General features: G+C 41.7%; 1 protein-coding gene across 1 annotated transcript in view; it reads right to left on the bottom strand.

Moving 5' to 3' along the window:
• The window catches only part of elavl4 (ELAV like neuron-specific RNA binding protein 4), a 76,001-nt gene that overhangs the window by 19,199 nt on the left and 30,902 nt on the right, over window positions 1–25,900 (bottom strand). Inside the window, 4 exon segments of the mRNA XM_073476706.1 lie at window positions 2,607–2,760; window positions 6,929–7,032; window positions 20,083–20,329; window positions 25,026–25,112. Of these exon segments, the coding sequence (XP_073332807.1) occupies window positions 2,607–2,760; window positions 6,929–7,032; window positions 20,083–20,329; window positions 25,026–25,112 (592 nt within the window).

The raw sequence follows: 25,900 nt of genomic DNA, 5'->3' as shown, positions 1-25,900 counted from the left end.
TCACAGGATGGGAAAGGAATGGTCATGTGAAATACTTTTCTCAAGTGACCAATTTTGTTTGTGTTCATATTATTCCCAAAGGTGGAAGTGAACTGCTCCAGCAACGTATCTGAACATGCTTGTGACGCTTCATACATGCCAGTCAAGAATCAACACATGGCGAATGCAGCAAAACCAGCACTGTGTTGAGATTTGTGTTATTGACGGTGGTATTGGTTGAACACTGTTTTCCGTGGCCTTGCTAGAAGTCCCCTGCATGGGGAGAAGCATGTTGGTATGACCGGTCTGTTAGTAAAATAAATGGGCAGGGGATGTGCCAACTTCATCTAAATGTGTGTTGATGAGGGTAGAAATGGCTCCATCTTTTTTTTCCACCTCTCCCTTCCGCTGCCCTCCTCCCTTTGCTTCCTCCCTCTTCTCATTTCCTCTCCTTCCCACGTCTCTGCTCATCCACGCTCTCTGTTACTTGCCTTTCTTTCCATTTTCTCTCCCCCCCCTCCTTGTCTGCACTCCCCTCTGTCTCCTTTGCCTCTCCTTTGTTTTCTTTTCCTCTGCTTCTTTCCTCTCTTCTCTCTCACCCTCTCTCTCCTCATCTGCTCAGTGTGTACAGACAGGCGTGCACTTCACCGCCAGCAGTGATTTATTCTGCTTAGGCAAATGAGTGTGGCTTACAGCATGCTGCTCCCTTTCTGCTTCATCAGTACACATTGCACATAACACTGGAGCAGGTTGCAGCCTGTAGGCACACACACAACCCCTGAAATGGATCTAAGAGACACGCTGGAGGGGTTCTTCTGCAACACAAGGGGTTGATGTGATTCATTCCTGTGTTTTGGATGTAGTGGAATGTGTAATTGAGCATGTATATTACACAGCTTGTGCCCCTCATGTAATCATTGTTTTTACCGCAGCGCCCTCAGTTGGGGACGTGGTCGGAGAAATCATTGCCTGTTGAGGTCACTCACTCACTTGGCAATGCTCGGTGGACAATAAGGCTGGGCGATACGGTTGAAATCAATGTATTCAGATACTGGTACTCAGTGATGGAATGTAACAAGGTACATTTACTCAAGTACTGTGCTTGTGTATTGAGTATTGAGTATTTCCATTTACTGCTACTTTTTAAGATATGATATTAAGATATGGCGTATGCATATACAATCATGTATAATATCTTATTGTAATATATCTTATTGGCGATGCAATGAACAATGTAACACTGATTTGTATTGCATCAATAAAAGAGCTTCACTCATATAAAACAATTCCAGTAACCCCTGAAACTACAATATTGTTGTTAATTTTGTTACAGCAGGTATGTTCTTATTAAATATGTAATCTTTAAGTAATGTTCATCTCTTAAAAAACGTAACCAATTATTTGACCTATGACTGTAAAAATGCAGATACTAAACTCTTTGTATTACCTGAAAAAGATAAATAGGTAGTGTTTAGGCAAAGTGCAATAACTACAATCTTCTTCTCACCTTCTTCCTGAGAAAATATAAATCTAATTTAATTTCTTATTACATTATATCTGTGTTTAATTATTTTGATCTTTATAACAAAGTTGAAATAGATGAGTAATTAAGAACAATTCAAGCAACCCTTAACTAATATTTTGTGAGGTTGAACCTATCAAGAAAAATGTATGTAAATCTATTCTTACAATAAGATACATGTTGTCATACAATATAATCTCGTCCCTGTCTTAGTAGACAGCTGTAACAGACCGCAGCCAAAACTCAGAAAAACCAATGCATAGTGCAGTAACAACACTTACTGTAGTCTGCTGTCTGGTTTTTGGTTGACTTATATCGTAACTGCAATTGTTGCATCCTTTATTTCTCCAAGATAGTGCAAGATGGAACTTGCTTTGGCTTTGTAGAACAGTATGGTCGATCATGATTCTTTCATGACACACATATATTGGATATCCTTTTGTTCATGTACAAGCGTGTATTAAAACACAGCAAATGTTTTCAGCATGCCGTTTTTTGTTAATGGTTTTAATGCTTTTTATGCTCATTGGGTTCTCAAATTGCACCATTTTTATGCAAAGGTGAAAGAAGGAAGGTGGTCGGTAGAATAAAAACATTTAGTGTGACTGATGCATGGTGCGAAAATAAACTGAAGACCTACTTAACTGTTACGCTTGAGTTTACTATTTTACGGTTTCAGGAGAGACAAGCACACAGAAATGTGTCACATCCAGCTGCCATGTTTGCTTGGCTGAAGAAAATGTGTTGCTACTTGAGCAACGGGTAACGGCACACAGAAAATACTTGGATCCAGATGGACATGAGAATATTTAAGGATTGTAGTAATATTTTTAAAATGGTGGTGAAGGATTTTTATGACTTAGATCTGTGAATCAAATGTAATCATTAAAGCCTTAATATTACAGATGTGTCTTAACATCAAATATTCATCAAATAGTCACAGGACCGCACAACACAAGCAAAACACAGACATTTAACAAACCATACAATCACACAACAATCATATTTTATCACTGAACACATATTGTATGCGTGTGTGATCTGAATGATCATGTGTGTCTGTGTAAAATTGTGAAAGAGAGAGGAGGTGCTGCCCCATGGATACCTGTGACCTGGTCGACGAGGATGCGGGAGGTGATGATGCGTCCATACTGGGAGAAGAGCTGTTCCAGCTCCTTCTGGGTCATAGTCTTGGGCAGGCCACTCACATACAGGTTGGCATCACGGATGGAGGCTGAGCTGGGTCGGGCATATGACACCTGTGGAAACAAACACATAGTCTTAGGGGCCTTTATAAATAAATTGGGGCTCCAGTGCTTTATTACTCAATAATATCCTGGGAGGGGTTTTAAATTTAAACAAGATTAAAGTGTGAGGGGAACAGGATTTTGTGTGTGTGTGTGTGTGTGTGTGTGTGTGTGTTGGATGGGCAGGGTGTGGGTCGTCGGATCCTCAGGGAGGAAAATGTGACTATTTTCTTAGCACACCTTGCCGTGGGGATTATCGTTGTCAGGAAAAGATTTAGCTGCTTAGAACACTGGAGAGATAACACTTGAGTCGTTTGCTAGAGGAAGCAAAGGAAACTTTGTTCCCTTGAGGAGAAACCACAGGTGTTTTACTTTGAAAGGACAGCTCAGGTGGCCAGGGGAACAGGATTAATAGCATTAGGACTCTGACCAAAAAGCACCTTCATTCACCCTATTGAATTTAAGCACTATTCTGAGTTAATGTGAATGAATAAACATGCAAGAGTTAATATGTTGTGTTTGCAGATGCCTTTCTTTAAGTCAGCTTTTTAATTAACACATTAGTATGAGCAGAGTAACCAAAAGCCCTTAAGCTTTTCAGAGTGCAATTTAGCGTTGTGAACCCTGAAGAAAGGATTTCACTGTTTAGTATTATTAAGCAGGTATACAGAACCTGTAAAAACCTGTAGATCTACAATTTTTACACAGTGAAGATCTGCATCGTTCCTTCGTTTCTCAAAGATCAGCATTAAGAGTAAGTTGTTTACTACAGTATCCCCTGCTGTAAAAGAACATGCGACCATACATATACTCACAAACACACACAAACAAAAACAATGCACATAAATCCATTAAATTCTCTCCCTTGCAACACTCTCTAGGTCAGCAGTCTCAGAGGGATTACAAAGACTTACTCATAGTACCACTCACCCACATAATTTCACCCAGTTCCTCATTGTCACAGCTGCTCCTCCTCAGCACACATACATTAACACATATGCACAAGCACATGCTTATTAATATGCATACAAACACACAGCTCTCAATGCTACTTTCCAGTGATCTGCGTTCTCCCTCCTAGAATAGTACGTCTGTAATTGTCCATATTACGAGTACTGCATAACTAGTTTGACTGTGCTGTGCAACTCCCAGCAGCAGCTTTCTACCAGTGAACTTTCACTTGTCAAACGTTGTCCCCAACATCCTCATGTGTAGACCTGATTTTGCTTCAGCAAAAGATGCGTAAATCCCATTACTACTGCTGCTGACTGGAGCAGCTTTCCCTTGCAGTGCTTTCATTACCTCTGACATGTGGAGACATAAGCCATCAAATAAGGTTAAAGTCAGGCAAATATGGTGGATATGCTGTCATATCCTTGAGCAACAGCATGGAAATCCTGCTGAAGTCTAACGTCGGGAGAATGGGATTGGGAACAGCTGGCTTTCCCCATGTCTCACTTTTCTTTCACACATCTTCCTCTCTGGCCTCTCTGCACAGCTCCTCTGTCTTCCTCTTCCTCTCTGCATCTCCCTCCTTTCTCGCCGGCTGGGTCTTTTCCTTCTGCTTCCTTCCTGCATGCTGCCTCGCTAAACCTTTTTCTCTCTTCCAGATTCTGCCTTTTTTTGCTCCTCTTTTCTTCTCTGTGCAGCTTTCCCTCATTTTCGCTCCTTGTCAGCCAACTCCAGATGTCTAATCCATCAACACCTCCTCAAGCTGTTAGCGGTATTGTGTACAAGTGTGGCGCGGTGCATGTGTGAAACAGTGTGCTTGTTCAAGTGTGCGTGTGCAGGAAAGTTAGAAAAAGTGTGTGAGATTATGTGCATGCATGTCACTGTGAGCTCCTCTCACCTTTGGCATGCTGCTTCCCCTCACGCCTCGGTAAGTAAGCAGCATCGCTGACAAAATCCGAGGTGTCATGGTGGAGGGAACCGAAGCAGCGAAACCAACTCAAACACACTACAGAGAGACACATCGCCCAAGAGCATGCGAATCTCTGGGCCAAGCGTTTCCTCACAAGTGTAGTGGCAGAGAGTGGGAAGGGTGTGACATGAAAGAGCGCCAAACTTAATTTTAGAATCACCGTGCTGCCTTTTAATTTACCTTGTTACCTTTGGGGTATTTCAGTCTGTTGTGGAGAGAGAAAGCAACGAGAGAGGGTGGTAGAAGGAGGAAATGAAGTGTGAAAGAGCGATAGCGGCAGACAGAGATGCAGAGTTGTCTTCTGTCATTACGAAGACCGCCTTTATCTCAGGGACAACTTGAGGCAACCGCTTGTGTCATGAGAGTGTGAGGGTGAAAATCCGTGAACTCAGACTGCTACACTCAATAAAGACCTCATGAATTTCATGCTTCATAAATGACCTTCAACTTTTTACAGTCTTTATATTTAAAATGCCTATTTTTACAAAAGTTTCAATGTTAGTTGACCTGCTTTGTATTGTTACAACTCCGACTCTACAGAAGTTAAGATGCTGTGTAAGACGTTAATTAAAACAGAATACAATCATTTGCAAAGGAACTGTGTTGACTGTCCAATCCCATATAGTAGTGTTGTAGCACTCGAGACCAGTCTTGGTCTCAAGACCACTTTTTGAAGGTCTCGATCTTGTTTTTAACTTGGTCTTGTCTCTGTCTTGGACAAAGAGGATTCTGGACCAGTCAAGACCATGACTGCAATACCAATATATAATATCTGTGATAGGCCAATATCAGCAGATAATATTGACCATCTGATACATCAGTTGGGCTCTAATATTTATGACAATAAAAGAGGTGAATGAAGATGAACTTTCATTTTTCTTCTGTTGGTTGGTTTTTTCATGTGAACGTGGATCTTTCAGATCATTTTTAGGAGTGCTAATGGTTTGCATGTTCCACATTTTATTGTGTGTAACGCACTGTGGGACTCGCACTGGTCTTGGTCTTGTCTTGGTCTCGATCCGCTCTGGTCTTGGTCAAGACTTGGTTAAGGGGGTCCTGAACAACAGGTAATATCCTTTATATAATCACGTGTTTCACAAAGTAGTGAACCCCGCCCCATCCTTGCTTGTGAACCACTTAGCCTTTTAAAGGATGCCCCTTTCATTTGATGCTTATCTAAACCCATGTTATAGTTGCTCAGTGATAGCCCTGCTTTGCTGAAAGTGTGGGTCACAATGACCCGATCACACATGTGCAGATGAAATAGAAAACAACACAAATAGAGACACGATCCAGCCATCATAAACATGTCCAACCACCACAAAAAAACACAATATTACTCTCTATCTCTTTCTTTTCCCCCCGTGGCATTCTTTAGACAAGAGCCAGCAAGCTGTGCTGAACCAAGGCCAGGTCAGGCAGCGCACATTGTCTCGGGAATAGAGGGATTCTCACAGGGATTCCCCTATTCACAACTACAAGCTAATCCCATCCTATTAGATTAGATTAGATTACATTAGATCAGATTAGATCAGATGACAGAAAGCGAGAATCCAGGGATTACCACAGAGCAACAGATTACGGCCCAGCTTAAAAGCAACAATACATCAGCAGGCCATGATCCGGGGGGGAGATTGATATGTTGATATTATGCAAAAACAACTAGGTTTAATTTTTAGCCTTAAAAACATGTTTGCAGGAGGGACAGCACAGTGCTGGCACTGATTTATCTGTCTTACCTCTGTGACAACCACCAGCAAGATGGCACATTAGTCATGCCATTAAAATGCAATAACAGAGCCCTCAATTAATTTGGAAAACATGCGGTGATTGATGTGTTTCTTCCCTTTCACTCAGAGATATGTATACATAATTTCACCTTCACATGTTGACATTTGGAAAATAATTAGCATATCAGCCACAGTCATAAGCTTTTTAATGTGTCTCTTTGATTCAGATGGTCTTTTTTATTTTTCTGAGGCTCATGCATGTTAATCCCGTCTCGCCCTCCAGCTCATTCACTAACAGCATCACTATCTAAAAGGATTTAAGAAAGAAGAAAGCAGCCTTATATAACTTTATACATTTACCGTAATTCTATCATTTATAATATACCTAATCTATATCTATTTTCATATCTTGCTTAATGCTTTTGAAACATTTAGTTGTACATGAAAAATATACTGTGTAATATATGTATTTGTAATGGAAACAGTTGTGTTGTGTTATAATTAGACTGGTTTAGCTGGGCATGGTTACCTTGATCGTTTTGGTCTGAAGTCTGAGTCCATTTAACGTGTTGATGGCTTTCTCTGCGTCCTTTGGATCGATGTAGTTGACAAAGCCGTAGCCCAGACTCTGTCCTGAAATGCCAAAAAGAGGGAAAGAAAAGCTTTTAAAATGTTATCTCGATTCAGTCATTTCAATTTGCTCACTGACGACAAGGAAACATGTTAATTTATACTCATCATCCACGCTTGAAGATTTGAGGAGGATAAACAACTTGTAAACTTAAATCTGTAAGATTCTGACCCACTAATAATCATGCCCTCTCTTCCGTACTTGGCATCTTGTATCATGTTATTTAAAAATTATCGGTAGTCTATAAGGAATAGTTAAATTTAGATTTAGACTACTCAATAATAAAGCTGTGTGATTCGTTGACCAGAGTTTGATCCTTCCTTTAACTGAAAATGATACCCAACCATTGCTCCCAACCATAGACACACTCTTGGACGTCATACATTTGCAACATCCTTCATTGCTGCTGACAAGATCACAGTGACTCCTGCCCCCAGCGCCAAGAGTCTTGGTGTGACTTGGTGTCAACCATGTGTCATGTAAAACCCGCTCTGTTGCCACAACCCTGCAGATTTGAGCTGTACAATATTTAAAGAATGACACAGCCTCTTTCCAGGTCCTCATACCCTTTGAGGGACTATTTTCACCCCTCCATTCAATTAATACTTTAAAAAGATCAGCAAATGATCATTCAAGAGATAATCCTGGTCAAATGAAAGAAGAAAAAGCTACCAATTCTGAGATAAAAATAAAACATTTCTACCGTATATGTCATGTCATGGTAATGATCTTACTGAAAAGGACTGAATGTGTTGCAGATGTAGAATCTGATCCTTGCACTCCTTGTTACAGGTTGCTCGTTATATTGATGATCTCTGAGCTTAAGGGAATTCATTCTACTGATACATTTAATTTACGTTGCTCAACATAGAGGTGTCTAAGACTGAATGCCTCGAATATGTCATGAATCATGCTCAAATTCTCCCTGAAATGCCCTGGCAAATAAAGTATCACAGTGAGTATAAACAACATATTTGTTACTGTCTTTGCAGCTGTGCAAAAAGCTGAAAAAAAAAAATACCACCCCCATTTCCCTCTAAGCTCAAAGTGTCTTAGATAGCAGACTCCCTTTGAGTGTGAAGCAGGCCTGACATCTCCCAGTGTTTCCCCGACAGATCAAGCTTTTCAACAGGCGTAGGACTTTAAGAGGACGCCTCCAGCCAACAGGGCCTTCAGTCGGCTAGTTTTCAACAAACAGCCTGGATCCACTAACACCACACACAAGCACAAAGAATCCCAGTCAGTTTAAGAGGAGCAGCGTGCACATATTCACGCTAATGGGAACAGACAGCGGTTAGTCAGAGACAAAGTGAATCACAAAATATGGAGCATGGCTGTTTCACAAAATAAATACATTTGGGCTATGGATATCACAGCGCAGAACAGCTCAGCAGCGAGCAGTGGAAGGGCCAGGAGGGACTTGTAGTCCTAACATCAAACAGCTGATGATTTTCTCTTCTTCTCTCCTCTCCTCCCTCTTCTCCTCTGGATTAACTGTGGATTATCAGACGCTCTCTATTGTTAATTAAAAACCTGCCATCCAGAAGAGACTACTGCTATTTATAACTAACCCTCCTCTCCTCCCTCTCCGCCTCCTCCTCTCTGACTCTCTGCTGACATCAGGTGTTAAGATTGCCAGTTTAAATATAACTCACAAAATCCGTCTTTGTGGGTTCGCTTCTTTATTAAATAGTGTACATACAGGAGACCGGTAATAATGAAGAGAAAGAGAACATGTAGCAACAGTGATTAATTAAATGAGATGAAATAAAACATACATGCAGCTTTAGCTTGCCAGTAAACCGAGATGGGCCATAAACCGTATCCTAAATTACCAAGCAGTGTACACAACGGAGAGAAATTAAGTATTTTTCCTAAAATAAATAAGTTTAAAAGCAAAAAAAAAACAAAAAACTGTTTCTGGTCATAGGTTCATGTATTCAATTTACACTCACACTTTAAATTCCAGATGGGTGCAACAGCTGAGAGCCTGCTGCTTGTAACGCTCCTCTCCTGCATTCACCATCTCTCCCACCCTCGCCTCCCACTTTCCTATCACCTTCCTCACCCCTCCCCTTCATCTTCAACAAGAAATGTGAGGTTCGACAAGCACAGATACCAGAAGGTTAGCTGAAAATGAAGTGTGCTGGCGAAGAGCACTCATGCAGGGCAATAGAGATGGGCTGGCTGGTGCTTAATGGTACCGAGACTCTTAGCACTCGTGGAGTAGTCCAGGCAGGCAAATGGGGCCAAACCGGCAGCCATAGACGCCGTGTGACGGGGGGCAGCATCACTGTAGGTTGAGTGTCTTTATGTGTGTATGTGGGTATGTGTCTGTGGGCATATACATGAGTCAGCAATGGATTACAGTCTTGCAACAAACATAATAATGTATTTACTTTGATTACGGGCCTGATGAATGTAGTATTCAGCTCCATGTAAATGATGTGTTTTTATGTAAGTTTGAGTATGTTGTATGCATGGGAAGCTTAGGCTGGCATTGGCATATCTGCCCGCCCCCGCTCTCTTCCTTACTCCCGCTTTGGCAAGGCTGAGTGCCTCCAGGGCTGGGGGGGAGAGGGTAGGAGCGAAGCTCACTGGCTGGCATCAGTCCCCAGGTGAGTAGGGAGATGAGGGGGAGATGGAGGGAGACATCTGCCTGCAGCATCAGGAAAGCTCCAGGAGGGGATTCCACCAACCATTTCCAGCCTGCTAGTGAGCAGCTAACAGCAGGGAGCCACCGGCAGACTGCCTGTAATCTGTGCGGATGGGTGGGAGATGCAACGCCAACGTACCGCGCAGATGTACACACGTGCACACACAAATGCAAGTAAACATGTAATCACTCAATCACAGAGGCACGCAGAAACAAACACAAGCAGTAAAGTATGTCCTCGCAGCAGGATATGAGGGGTAGAGTGGCTGGCAGCTAACCAGTGAATTATACAGCAGGGGTATTGTAGTTCCTAAACGATATAGTGAATGTCAACACTGAAAAGATGAAGAACGTTGTCTATTTCCATCCTTTCTCTTATGTATGCACAGGCATTCATATAGGCGAGGGTGCTACTGTTAGCGGCTCTCCGTCTGTAACCTACAATATGCAGGCAGAGGCAGCAGGCAGGCAGTGTGGTTGGCTTCAGCCTGTCACAACACCTGCCCTGTTCACCTCAATACTCCCCAGCAGGATCAGCCCTGCATGCTGCCTGCATTTGGATCACACCATCACACAGTGCCCTGCTCTGTTCCGGCTCAACACACCGCGGTTAAGCACAGTTTAGACGCAGTTTAGAATGGCTCAGCATCATTTAACCTAGCATGGTGTCTTATTGGAATGCAAGGATGAGGCCAGCTTGGGCTGCCAGACAAAATGTATTACCATAAAGTAAAGACTAAGCAAAATATGATAGCTCTAAAGTCATTTGTAAATTCTAGTCACAGATTTAAAGCTTGGGTTAGGATGTTCTTCAAGAGTAGGAACCGGAAGATATATGATTTTATTGCAGATTGTGATAAAAACACTCAAGTTGATTGTCCATTATTCAGATGATCTTGAATTGGGATAATTGTGAATATCCTCATGAGTGACTCAAAAAGCTGTCTATCTCGATAACGTACAGTCCTATATTGATATTGTCATGTATTCTGAATACCAACAAGGGGGTATTTCCAGTCATTCAAAATTCCAAAGCATTTCCCCAACGCTGAAGGCTGGGCTTGCCCGCTGTATCCCCCACAAAAAAAGTTTAATCGGATGTGTGTAAATACTATTGATAATGAAGAATTACAGGGAGATTAAGATGTTTGATTGTTTTTTAATAAAATATTTTATTCTAGAGTCTTACTGTTAAAGTTGCTTTACTACTGCTGAACAGACAGTCATGACACCGTCATAATCTTTTTTACTAAAGGTTTGAAAAGTGTAGTAGACTCTGCACCATCCCTCTGAACTTTATGTCACAGAGTCAATCCTTTAAAAAGAGTCAGAAAACCCCTGACAGATTTTATAGACAGAGACTTTCTTTCTGTATTTCATAATTACAGAAAAATAACTTGGGAAAGCGCTGCATCACAGGCAATATAGAGAAGCTATTAAAAATGCATGATAAATAGCCTCTAATGGGGTTGTAGCTAACAGAAAAATCAGCCTTGTGCTGATCAATTACCTTAATGGATACATTAACTTATATATTTTAATTGTCAATTAAAACCAAGAACCCAAATGATGCATTGCTCTTCATAATGGCCTTTTAATGAGGTTAGATATTCATTTGCCTCTGATTCGTCAGCTGCTTACAGTGCCAGTTGTGCAAATTCTACAACAGTTGTAACGACTCGAGAAAATGCTCGGCAGCAATGAAAGGGGGCTTCTTAATAAAAATTATGTAAATTTAATGATGGCAGAGGTCTTCTAATAAAGAATGTCCCCAAATGGGATTCATGTGAAGTATATAAATCTAAGAATCTAGAGGTTGTTAATGATATCAACAGTATGTGTATGCACTTGTGCAAAAGATGTCATTACATATTATATGGGTTTTATGTAACACTCTACCACTGCAGTGCTTTACTATATAGTGCCACATCCACTTTCACTAACCTCTCTAACCACATTGGGTGTGGGAGTGAGGAGGTAGGGGCTAATTTGGATTAGCCCGAACTCTTCTGGCAGACCATTTGTACAATCTGACATAAATTGTATAGGGAGGTGGGCATGTTTTTCAGCGGTAAAATCACTGCTATTTCTAGTGAGAAGCTCTTTGGCGTGTTAGCGAGGTGTTATGACTAAGCCATTATTTGTTTCCTGAGGAGCAGCAGGTTGCCCAATGTGTGAGATGAGAAAATGAGTGTACTTTGAACGGGTGTCCTGCCTGCTGGCCCCACTGTGTAATTTCACCTTTCCTATCCCCCTATGTGGCAACACATACACAGACACGCACACCAAATAATGAAAATTCACACAACATACCAGTGCAAAATGATATAGGGTATATATGAATAAGCACAAACAAAAGCAAATGATGAATGCAAGGTAACACTGAATTCACAGACATATGGTCAAGTTAAATATATATGTATGACACTGTGAGGCGCACAATCATATGCTGTCAGGTACACGTAGTAAGACTCTGGTTGCATATTGCCTGTCATTATTTTGTGCCTTTTTGTTGTATTATGTGACTAAGAGCCCTGTACTGCAGACATGAAAGCATCTTCATCTCCTGCTATCATCAGGCAAGGCTCACACAACACACTATAGACTCTTTGATCAAGAGTGGTAGCTACCAAATGAAACACATAGCTGCAAGAGCCCTCTTTTTTACAATGTACCGCCCTGGAATCTATTGTTGTTAATATCATTCTCTGAGTAATGCTCAAATAAGTCAGTTTAAATTCTCAAAAAAGTTACTTAACTACTGACACTATGTTGTCAAAACAGATATAATGTTTAAGAGTAGAGGCATTCCGGCAACTTCTACTCACTATTCCTGTGTAGTTTTATTATTTTATTATCTCATTTCCATAAAATAAGAACATTGTGTAGTACATGCTGTCCAACAAATGGAAAAAGCTCTGCATGAATTTTAAGCAACGTAACAGAATTAAAATTAGTATATGAATGAAGAAACATTTTAAAGGCTATCAATAAACATTTCTAATTGTTCTCACACCCTATCAGCAGTGGTGTCTGCCTGTCATTCAGAAGTCATGGGTGGAAGCGTCAAACAGGGTGAGGTGGGGAGTTTTAGCTTGCAGGGATCATCAAAGCTACGAGCCAGTGATGCTAACACACCTTGAGAGGTCCAGTCCCTTCTCCCCAGATACAGGCAAATCGGCTCAGTCAGTCTTGAATTTAGCGACATAAAAAAAAAAAAAACAACATTTCACATTGTCAAAATAAATGTGTCACTCCTTCCATCCTCTCCCGTCCTCTGACGTTTTGCCCCTTGCTGCTGCAGCAACTTGAGGTAGTGCTATTTTTTGATGGGCCACCGCTCCCCAACATTTGAAAAGGTGCCCTGTCACCAGCTTCATGTCAGAAAAACCTCCACTTACCTCAAAGAGGGTCAACTCCACAGTGGAAAGGGAGTTGAGTGAGTTTGCAAAAAGACAAATGCAAAGAGAACAAAAGACTACAGTGGCTCAAATACTAGCAGTACAGTTAGAGCAGATCATGTGGTGGCATGTATTCAGCCCGTTTAAATAACTAAATTCATAAACAGAGCCACGTCCCCCGCACACATGCATCTACTGTAGATCCCTCTCCCACTCACTCATTCAACACATCTTTCCCTCCTGGGTTGCCAAGGTAGCAGCCACTGTTGCAGTCAGGAGGCTCCCACTCTCAGCTCCCAAGGCCCTGCTACCACCAACACACACGCATAGACACCACTTGCCCACGTAGAGGCTCAGGGACAAACACACACACACGCACGTAAACCACCCCCTCGTGGTGGCTCCCTGAGCCTTAGGGCCAGTGGACTGCAGCCTGCAGTGTGTGGGCTGGTTGGCTGGCTGTTCAGCTGAGAAATACAAGGCAAGCTGACAGACAGAGAAGCCCCTTTAAGTCTTGGATAACCCTGTTACGTCAGGATTGCGGAGCCTACTCTGCTGCACCTGCTTGGACTCGGCACAGAGCAACCAGGCCCACAACCCTTTAGCCGTCCACCCCAAGCCCTGCAGCACACATGCTGGGGACAAAGGGACTGTCTGGCTCTGTCCTGCCCAGGTACAGCGCAGTCCAGAGTGGAGGGTTGGAGGGTGAGGTACCAGGCCTGAGGCACATTCGGCTTCTGGATCTGAGGCCGACACAGGGGACAGTCACAACCTCTGTGTTCCATGTAAAGGGCACTCAGAGTGGAATGAGAGGGGACAGAGGCAGTCTGAAGTGAGGGTCACAGGAGGTTCCTCCTGGAACAGTGCAGCCAAGCAAACTCTAAGGACATCCAATTCTGGGTCCTAAGCAGAGGGAGGAGGAGGAGGAGATTGAAGGAGGGGGAGGGGGGAGGGGGGGGTGCTAAGAGGAGAGAGACAGGACATTCTCTGGACCCGAGACTCTGAAACTTTAATGTGTCTGACTGCTTGTGTCTGCACTTCTGAGCCTGGCAGCTCTCTTAATACCTGGCTTTGGAGATGTCAAATCCTTTTTTCATCTCTTTCCCTGTCAGCTTTGTTCACGCTATCTTCAGCCATCAGCCCAACTCAGGTTCAGATAAATGCAGCCTGTATGTGAGATATAAACACTGCCCTCAATCTTCCTCGGCATGATATCAGTAAGGATTTAAAAAGTATGTATGGTTTGTCTCCAGACAGAACAACAATGCATTTGTGTTGTTTAGGTGTTTTGAAAGGTGTACCGTATTAAAATTAAAGCCAGGTCTCAATTAATGGCATTGGGCCCGGTCCAAATGAACAAAAAAAGTGCACATAAACTCCCGATGCCTGTTATATAATGTACATACCAACAAAGTAGAATTATTTCAATGTATTCAACAATGTAATCACGCTATTTACGACACTTTGTTGGTCTGGATTACTCTGTGACATAAGACACTTCAAATATTTCACAATAAAAGTTTAATAAATGTCCTATGAAATGTTAGAGGGCTTTAAATTTCAAAACTAATACAAGAAGTGTTGGGTTTGTGTTAACACTGTAATGCAGTGACGAAACTTTAATGGGACAAACAGGAGCAGAACAAGGAGGCTTCCTACTAAAATATGACCAAATATACAATATAGTCGTGTCTCTAACATAAGCCTGCTTTAAATAATGGTGCATACTCTCTGCAAATTAGGTAAATAAAGCCAGTGGCCACTTTTTGAGGAAAAACAGTAAATGGGTCTCATGATACAGTCAAACAGAGAAATAATGGAGAGTTTTGTTCCCATCACCCTCGTAATGATGTGAAAAACAGCTTGGCTTGCAATATGAAGTACAAAGAAAATCAGCTTTGCTCCTGAGTGTGTTGTCAATGTATATTTCAGTAGCAACAAAGAGCTGTGGGTAAACTGAGGTTTATATGGTGAATATTTGATCTGTTTCGCATTAAGACTGACAGACCTTGTGCAGGAGCTAAGCTCCACCCGTCTGTCCTTGCAGATCAGGGCAAGATGCATATTTTATGTTTGCAATATTTGTGGGTGCACTTGATGTTCCATAACAGAAATGGAACAACTATGAAACTAATGGATGTGCGCCGCATGAGCTACAGACTTGTGCATGCAAAGCACGCCAAATTCAAAAAACCTGAGATGTTTTCTGCACCTACAGTATATAAATAAGGTGTACCTGTCCTTATGTAAGAATTGGGTTCGCAGCAGGCTTTCACATGCTACTGAAGCTGCTGTCTGTCAGAGGTGCTCTGGCTTGAACTACTCCACAGCTGACATCACAGTCCATCTATTTTTCATAGCCAACATCTGCTTGGCTTGCTACATTGTCACTATGATTTGTGTCAGCTCCCCAGATTCCATGTATAAAACCAACACATAGAAGGTGACTAGAGTAGTGCGCACAAAAGGCTTTAGTCAGTGTACTTTGGGATGATGTCTTAACAGCATTTCATTTCATCTGCACAAAAGGAAAAATGCTGTTCTCATTATTACAAGGTGAGTAAAGTGCTGTTGAAGGCTGGCAGTAAGCTAATTCTGCAACTACCTGAGGCAGCCAGAGCAGGGCAGACACAGCAGCTGGTAAATATAGTGAACTGTTTACTCAACAAGCAAGTAAAATATCCTAACTATCTATACAAAGTAAGGCGACTGGGCTTTTAGCCACTGTAATTATACTGCATGTGCTATTGACGCAGCATGAGAATCCAAAAAGTGGTTGTCCACAAAAACATAAAATCCCCTCAACCTCCTCCTCAACGCAATCAATTCTTGTTCCAGCATGAAAAGCCATTTTCTTTTCCTCCATGTCATTATGAAAACAAATGCATTCATTTCCCAAGCAGAAATGCAGCTGATGCAGAAAAATTATCCCGAAAAATGACTTACTGACAAGGATCAGTCAGTTCCTTTTCTGTGTGTGCGTGCGTGTGCATGGGCATGTGTAGATGTCTGTGAGTGCTGATTCAGTATGTTGCAAAGCCCACATTCATTTTTTCTAGCTTTCCATAAGGGGAGGTCTCAGAAAGGAGTGGTAGCTTCCACCGTTGCTCAAGATGTGAGCTTTCAAACTGGCAATTTTCAGCTTAAATAGAGGTTTCGCTTCCTTTAAGAACGACAGAAAAATGAACAGTGAGTACTCTAAGTGCACCATGTCTCAAAGCCACGATGCCCTTGTCATTTGTATACATAACGTTCTCTCTACTCTGTAGATGACAAAGTAATCATCAAAGCTACTACAGTATACACACTTATTTCAAACAACAAAATGCTCAGAGATATCGTCTCTTTAAGAATGCACAAGCAGACAGGAAATTCACAGGTGGAGGCCCAGGGCTTATGTGCAAGCGTGTGTGGGCTGGAGCTAGGTGCGTGTAAGCTAGCCTTAAATAAAAGATTAACCTGCATGTCCCTGCCGTGTTATGAGAGCACCAGGCAGAGGTAGTTGTGCAAGCAGGCAGGCAGGAAGGTAGGCAAGCAGGCAGGCGTGTGGGGAGCAAGAAAGACACCCAGAGGTGGCTTTTCTACCAGCTGAAGTCAGTCAGGGTGACAGACGGAGCTGGAGTGTCTGCGCCTGCCCGCGCCCGCCCGAGCCTCACGCCACGCTGGCATCATTGGAGCTGACAAGAGTGAGTCCACAGGAAGCTGAGAGGACGCTGAGGACCTGTCTGTCTCTCCTACCTTTGAGAGGCTCGTGTGCTCACACCTTGTCAGCAAACACTCACAGGTTGGTCAAGCCGCAAATACTGATGGGAAACATATTATGAGGTGCGAGAATGGTTGCTTGTAAAAATTAGTGCATTTGAAATGGTAAAGCAGACACAAAAGTACCACACAACACAAAATTCTTACTCGTAGTGTGCACACCAAAAGACTGCTTGAATCCGTAAATACTTCGACCTTGTAATGATAAAATATTGAAACAATTATTCAAGTACATGTTTTAAAATTCACTTCAAATTTCTGTCAGTGAATTTATTTAAATTCCTAAACTTTGCTCGATACTCGTCATGCTTTTCACACTGCATAATAGAATATGAAGGCATTAATATTCCCATCAATATGAATTATAAATATATAGCTACAGCACACTCTATCTATCCTCAAGAAATTTTAAAGATTCATACTGAAATTTCAACATAGTAAAAAATATCCTCTCTCAATCTTGATAAAAATGTCTTTCTTACAATCCATGCTAGATGTTTATGACAAATGAGAAAGAGTGCAGGTGTATATCTCAGTCTCAAAATAAGGTGCTCTCTTTACTTCCCACCATCCTTGTCTCTCTACCCCTCCCTCTTGCAAACCTGGCTTAGTCTGTTAATGATTTGGATGACTGTAAGAGAGTATAAAGCCTCTTGGCATTCCCTGCCGGAAGAAGGGATCTGTGCTTTGTTAGCCTAAAAGTTTGCACGAGGAAATTGTACCCATGGGATAGCAAAACAGGCATACGCCACAGGGGGAGATGGGAGGGAGGGCAGGATTTATTTATAACTTTTTGCGTTGATGCTAAGTCATCAGAGAGACCTTGTAGTGCAGAGCAGAGAAGTGCCCTAAATGGTTTAGAAGTGAGCGAACAAACATTTCTACCTCTCTCACTTCCCCCTGTTTAGGACCCGAGCAGGTTTACAGCAATTCTGTTCATTTTTTTTTTTTTAAAACTCTCTCCAAATATCTGCTGTTAGCTTGGTTCCTCGCTGCTGCACTTGAGGGGAAAATCGGGCTGAGAGAGAACATCGTGATGGCGATGATGATGATAGCATGTGGTATCCTAGTGTTATTTTTGTTCACGCCATCCTCCATTATCCTGGTGTATCTGACTCTCAGGCTCCATTTTGTGGCCCATTACGGAGGACGAGGAAGATGGTCCTAAAGAGGAACTGTAGAGCTATGCTTCAAAGAACAGACGGAGGCAGGGATGGCTGGGCTAGTGCCCATCGCTAGTTTACAGTCAAAATGGTCATCCCTTTTGGCCTTTCAGTTGTACTTAATCTATCACAGGAAACACAATTCTGGAATTCACCTTATATCTTTATATGTGTGTGTTTACTCTCCTTGCCTTGCCATGCTATCTCAGAATGGCTTGGTGATCTGCCTGCCTGATGCTCTTTAATGAGATTATCAGGAGACGAGTGTCAGTAAGTAGGATCTAAAATGAAAGCCATTATGGAGCATTATCACAGAGCTGCCCCCCCACCCACCCTCTCCTCCCCTTGATCCATCTGCTGTATGGCCACCCACACAGCCACTACGCCCAGATTACAGCCATGATTAGCACCGCAAAGTGCTGCTTAATTTAAACACCTCTGGAGAACATGTGGCACTTTGCTGCATTGCTGAGTCACAGCGCTTGAACACACACCCAGAGGGCAGAGATGGATTTCTTCTTGTGGAAGACAGCGCATACAATGACTCCTCTTAAACACTTGAATTGTCTGGAATGATGTCGGACTGCGGGCTTGTGTACACTAGGGTTGCCGTGGTGATGACATTTTCCCACCGGCCAAAAAACTTGTGACAAAACTGCTGTTACCATTTACACCAGACTTTTTACAGTAAAGGATGCTCACTTTCTGTAGAGTGGTATTAATTTATTGCTAATGCAAACTGAATATTTTCCTACTGCTGCAGCTTCACATTAAAATCATTTCACTGGTGAAACACTAGTTGACTTTTATTAGGCTAGTCACAGGAAATTTGTTCAGTGAGTTTGACACCTATTCAGCATTTTTGGACAGCGGGTCAGGTTAAAATATATCAGGGAGTAGTTTCATACAGCCAGTGGGAGTAATGGAACAAGGAGCTGTTAGATGAGGAGCTGCAGGCGACAGACTGCACACCTCCATCTTCTCAGCAAGGTAACTAACTAACTAACTCATTTTCCCTTATTAACGTTATCAGATTTCTTATTTGTGAGGGTTTTAACCCAAAAATATTAGATAGCAGGCCCTTTCCTTTTTGCTTTGACAAAAAATCCTCTGCCATCATCTTGTCGGTCAACTCCCCTTACTCTTGTCATGTTATAAGTGAAATGCGACTCAGCTGCAAAAAAGGCAAAAAGCAAAAAAACTGCGGTCGCAGTGAGCAAAAAAGGTAATCAGTGTCAAGGCCGGAACACTGCTTAACACTAGTAACACTGACCACCACGGCAAGCCTAGTGTACACAAGTGTGACCTATTAATTTCATATTTAATTCTTGTCAACACACAGTTTAGAGCCTTCATGTCCATGTCCTTCATGTCTTCATGTACAAATGCAAAAATAATACTGGTTCCAAAAATTGGGACGGTGTGTAAAACATAAATAAAGCAGAATGTGTACATTTGCAAATCCTTTCTGACATGTACTTAATTGAAAAAAGAACAAAGGCAGCATATTTGTCACTAAACAGCTCGTCTGCAAATGATTGTGACAGGTGAAAAAAAGGATTGCCAACAATCTTAAAATATGTGATATGTTAAGAACTTACAGCTGAGGCTACAGTATTGTACTGTGGAAAAAGGATGCTTTTGTGAACAGGAAGTCCAGTCTTAAAGTCCCAGGATCAGACCAGTTTAAACCATCATAATAGAAAGCAAGCATCAAAATCCTTTCCAGCTGCGAGGGAGCTCAGTACAATAACTCACCTTGTGCTTTTCCCTTTTCTCTTTACTTTGGCGAATTTTCCCTTGTGTACCACCAAATCATCGCACAGTATACTACATTATATCCTAATTTATCCCTACTTCTACTTGTGAATGTATCATAAGGTCAATGAAACAACACTTAGGTGGGTGGGATTTGAAAAGAAAAACTTTTTTCTTTTTAAAACTCACTGCATACACCTAAACTAATATCAAGGCTAAACAGTTTATTTCCTTAGATCATGACAAGCTGATATTTTGGGTTAAAAAAGCAGCAATATCCCAGCAGAGCATTCAACAGTCTCCATTCTGTACCTGTGATCTTGTCGCGAACCAGCTTGCAGGACTCGATCTCTCCGATGCTGCCAAACAGGCTGCGGAACTCCTCCTGGGTCATGTTCTGGGGCAGGTAGTTGACAATGAGGTTGGTCTTGCTGTCGTCATTTGTTGGGCCAGTCTGCATGGGCGAGGGGCAGCCGCGGCTGTTGGTGGTCGGCCCGTTGGCTGTGGTGCCTCCTCCACTGGGGCCATTTGTCACTGGTGCCTCCATGTTACTGATGATCTGGAGCAGGGCACGGAGGAGGAGGAGGAGGAGGAGGAGGAGGAGAGGAGGAGAAACGAGGAGAGGAGGAAGGATGAAGAAGGAGAGAGACAGCATTAATTAGCAAAGGCTTCCGTGCTGTACTCAGCAGTTTGGAACAATGAATACGAAGCACGGCATACATACACTTAAAGTCAAAGTGGTTATTTTCTAAATTAATTATCTAAAAAACATGACTTTTGTTGCATTAAGTCAAATCAACTTTAAAAGGCTTAAAAGGCTTTTAAAGGCCTATTTATAGATACTGAAAAACATATTTTAAATGGTTTAAACAAGCTTTGTCCTTGTGTTGGTCTTAGTTAATACAATTAATTTTCGCAAGGAATCAAATGTTATAGTGGCAGAGTAGAACAATGACATTTCTCATTTATTTCTCAGTTTAGAATAGCATCACTCAATACATTGTTACTTTGTCTGGGTAATATGACAATATATAATTAGAGGACAGTATTTAGCAAACCAAGAGAGGTTTCGCCAGATTTTGGTTAGTTATTGCAGATAATGTTCCAAATCAGTGAACAGGATGCTTTACAGCTATTCTGTATTTACAGGATTTTGCATCAATGTGATGAAGCAACCTGATTTTTCAGATATTTATGATTATGATTTTATGATTTTCATATTTTGAGGCAGTGTGAATAAATGGTTGAATAGTAGTCTTTAGGGATGACAGTTTTTATTTCCACCGAATTATCCAATTGGTGAAAAACAAATTGCCTCTCATTTCACAGTGTCATTATTACCATGCATTAACATTTAATCAAAACATTGTTAAACCCTAATATGGAATTACAAAGTAGACATATAGTGAACACACTGTACACAATACACATGTCTAAACATTGAGAAATACACCAAACATTGGACACAGAGAGGATAAACGGCTAAAAAAGACAGTACGGGGTATCTCTGAATGGTCAGCAATGGGGGCAGCCCCTCAGGTTGCTTATTGACTGCTGATGCTGCAGCTGTGACAGAGAGAAGTTTGCACTTTCATATCTGTTTTGTTTTTGTAGAGCATCTCACAATCAAAGTGTTCAAAAAGGAACTGAGTGTGAGAATAAAAACAGAGAAAAAAGGTGAGAAGGAGTGAGAGTCAAAAGTCGGAGGAGGAGGGAGGTTGGTTGCACTTTGCTTTTCTACCAGAGCACTCTGACACATTTAATACAAATGCTTATTCTGAGTGAACATTATTCTCCAACGAAAGCAATGTGTGCAGTCAAATTATTCATACATTTGCATAAAAAACATTTGTTTGATCGAATTAATGGCTTTTGTTGCCTATATGTGTGTGAGGGGAGTGTCGGAGTTTCGCCAAAGAAAGAGTAGAGACAGCTAACAATTAATCAGTAAATGGTGGAAAGATGAGACAGAAAAAAAGGATGGACGCGCTGTTAGAAAGGTATAGTGAGCATCATTCTCTCTTGAGCAAGATACTGTAAACTGACTGCTGACAGACTGCTTGTGAGCTTTGTTTTTTTATTTTCTGAGTGTCGGCCTTACAATAATGATGGTCTCTGTTTCACACTGTACGTATGTGTGTATTGTGTCATCTTACTGCTAGTACCAATAGTGATTCTGCATAATGGACCATAGTTAACTACAGCAAAGCCCTCAAAAAAGGCCTGTCCATGCCCAATCGGAACACAAACTCACAAGTTTCCATCAGACTGCTGCACAAGCACTCTAATGACCTTACATGCTGAAATCCAAATTAAGATGCAAATATTCTTTAATCTGATTCAATCAAATTTTTAAAGCCATCACTCAGATCTCTCCCTCTCCCCTGTTCAACCGTTCGGCTCTTGGTCTATTTTTAACCATTCTTAAGTACACGCAGACAGGCTGCACTCGGAAGCGGGGCTGGTTTTAGCAAGGGAGGAACGACGCACGAGTCGTACTTCGCTCTATTTTTGGATTATCAAAAGACTGGACCTGTGTTCTAATAATATAGCTCAAAGTGGAATTTAAAAATTTCCCAGTTTGTACAGAAATAGTTCTCAAAACCGTTTTAGACATTTACAATGCATGCACTTCTCGGCTTTAATCACTTTACTTTTATCTACTCTACCTCCGTGTAGTGGTGAGCAGAGATAATGATAAATGAAACGGCAGGCAAACAAAGAACTCTTTGGTTACTGAACAAATACCACCAATACATTCACACTAATATCAATTTAATATTGAATAAAATACTGTGCTATTTATTCAGAAAGGTAAGTGAATTTTAAGAGGGTTCAAAACAGTTTCAATAGGATGACTAAGAAAAGCAATTTGGGAATATGGGAATATCTCTATCTCCAAGTAATGATATAATGGAATAACATATGGAGGCTTATATCTGTCTTTTCTCTGACTGTAGGAAGACCTTTAAAGAAAGCCTGTATTTCATATCATTAAGTGCTCCTCTTTCCCTCTGTCTCAGTGTTTAGAAGCAGCACCAACAAAATGTCAGTCTTGAATCTGTTTCCATCCTCTCATTCTCCAAACACACACATTCGCATGCGTGCACACACTTCTATGCATTCACACTCTGCAGTGAGTGAAAGAGCACATACTCAAACACACACACACAAACACACATACAGAGAGAGAGAGAGAACAATGGCCCGAGCCCACAGCAGAAAACAAACAGACAGGGAGATGTCTAAAAGCTCTCAAGATGAGAGCTGCATGCAAATTGTTCTTTTGACAGTATCCTTTCCTACTCACTCACCATTCTACCACAACAGAGATACAGAGACAGACCGAGCAAGACAAGGGGGGGTGGGGAGAAAGAGCGGAGTAAGGACAGAATAGTATCTAGCCATAACAGAGTTGATTGGAGAGAGCCTTATTAAATCTGTTTACATTCCCTGCTGGGCTCCATTCTGTCAGAAAGACTTTCAACTCCATGGGACGCTTTCTGAGGAGTTTTTACACCAAAATGGCTGCCTCTAATTAACAGGGACCTGCCGAGTCCCAGTGGCCAATTATATTCCTCTCCTTGTCCCTGCCCACCAGCATTTGTGCTGCTCAGCAGTCCACTCCTTGTTGGTTGTGAACACTCTGGCTGCCCCTGCTCTCCCACTGTGGAGCCTAGTGCTGTGGACAGAACTCACTGCATGTCCTGTTGACTTAGTACAACACACAGCCCTCTCAAGCTCTCAGCCTCAAGATGCAGCTTCTTTTACTCACAAGTTTTAATTCTACTCTACTCATGTAGGAGGCAGGGCCAGCACTGGGCTTCTAGCTAAAAGAAATACATGTTGACAATGTTGAAAACAAATGTGTGCAATGGTGTTGGATAGAATTGAGAATACATGGTTACTGTTAGTTGAGAGATACCTGATGGTCATTCTTAAAAATGGCATCTTGACAATAATGAATTAAATCTGGCTTGACTCAAACAATGCTGAAGCTATGGTTGCTCTACAGGTAAGTGCATGGCAGGGATAGATTCATTTCTAAAGAGTGCTACAGTGCTCAATAAAGGAGAAGGAGGAAAAAGAAATACAAGTTATCGCTGCAAAAACTTGAGTCAGTCTCCATGTGTGTGCAAGGAAACAGAAGTCCATCAGAAATTCTCACATTTTCAGCTTTGCAGGAGTTAATGAAGGATAGAGCTGCAGCGATTAATCAATTCATCGATTGAAGGAAAATTACAACTATTTTGATAATCTATTTATAGTTTCAGTTATTTTAAAGCTAAAATGTCACATATTTAGCTGTCATTTATGATAGTAAATAAAGAGTCTGGGTTTTAGGCTGTTGTTGGACAAAAGAAGCAATCTGGAGATATCATTTTGGGCTCCTGGATAATTGTGATGAGTATTTTTCACTTTTTATGGACATTTTAAAAACTAAATTGATTAATTGCTTAAGCTTGGATATGACTGGCAGAATAATAAATGACAAAAAAATACCATTAGTTGCAACCCTAATGAAGGCTAAAAAGCACAACTGATTTGTAACTAGAGCCCAACCTATAGGGAGCTTTTGGGGGGATATTTTCAGCTGATATCAACAAATTTTTTTGCAGTGATCCCTCAAATGCGGTTATCAAACACCTATGACAAAAATATGTAATGGAGGCAGGATATTTTACAGTTTAACAAAAAAATGTATCATCTTAAAAGCAGAACTGAACGTTAAAATTCACCTGAAATAATTATAAATCACCCCAAGCATCATTTTTTGCACTGTGTTTAAGAGTTTTCTTACCTGCCGATATCGACAACATATACTGTACAATATATACTGCGTTAGGTCAATATCAGGCGACAATATTGGCCAACCTATACATCAGTCAGGCTTTATTTATAACAGATGTAGTATAAATACTAAAATGTCAATATGTACATATTTATTGAAGCATTTCACATTTGCAACATTATTTCCTGACTTCCTCAAATATACAAAATGGATGAACACATCAGCAGCTGAATATTTCACTCATCTCTGTATAACCTCCTCTACCCTTGCAACCTCCTGGTCCTCCCTCCTGCCCTCTGTCTATTGCCCTATCCGTCAATCTCTGCTCCACTTCCAACTGTCTCAGTCAGCAGCATCACCAACCTCAGTGTATTTATGTAAACACAGTACAATATCAGATCATATTACTTCATGGGTGTGTAAAATGGCTGGGCCATCCATTTGGCAGCAGTAGTCTCCTTACCATCTTTGGCTGTGTCAGCAATCCCTTCTCTGCCCAGCCCTGGAGCTGTGGGAGCTCTGCCTGACGCCACTGTGTCTCTGTCGACCCCTATGGAGCGGAGCACAGGGAGGGAGGGACGCACAGCCCACCGTCAACATCATACACTCACTTTACAAGGTTAGGGTTGCAGTGGGATTTGGGGAGTGAATAGGGGGTTTGGGGTGATGGAGAAAATGGCGGCTCACTGGAAAAATACAGTTACACTTTTTACAGTCAAACTAAAACAGAAAGGTGGCTCAGGATTTTTGTTTTTGGTTGGTATGACTGGTGGAGATGAGTGATTTGTCATTGAGGAGAAATACAATGGGGTGATGATTAAGATTGGGAAAACTGTATAATTCAATTTCTTGAAATATTGCTTCATGCTGAAAATTGAATTGCTAAGATAGAAAGATATTATTTCTTCAGTTGTTTCAGTCATTTGAATGGATTGAATAAAACTGCGTGCGTGTGTGTGTACAAGCCAGCAGATTGGTGTGGTGACTGCAATGACCTTGGCAGAGTTTATAATGAGGGTTTCCCTCTTGCTCTCTGTGGGTAAACAAGCCTGTGGTTGAAGAGACAGAAATGCCACAAATGAGCAGGAAGTCTGTTCACTAGCTCTCCAGAGCAGGAGGCTTAAATGCCTGCAGCTATCTACGGATGCTACGAGCAGCCAATTTAGCAGGAGAGGAGGAAGAGAGGAGGGCTGACCTCTGCCTTCATTTACTCCTTCAGAGAGATGAAGGGAGGGAGTGAGGGATCAGATGGGAGGAGGAGGAGGAGGAGGAAGAAGTAAAGGCAAGAGCTGAGTAATGGGGAAGACACTTCCAATACTTCAAAGAAAGGGAGAGACA

The sequence above is a fragment of the Pagrus major genome, chromosome 11 (genome assembly GCF_040436345.1).
Source record: "Pagrus major chromosome 11, Pma_NU_1.0".
NCBI lineage: Eukaryota > Metazoa > Chordata > Actinopteri > Spariformes > Sparidae > Pagrus > Pagrus major.
This window is presented reverse-complemented; position numbering and strand designations above follow the sequence as displayed.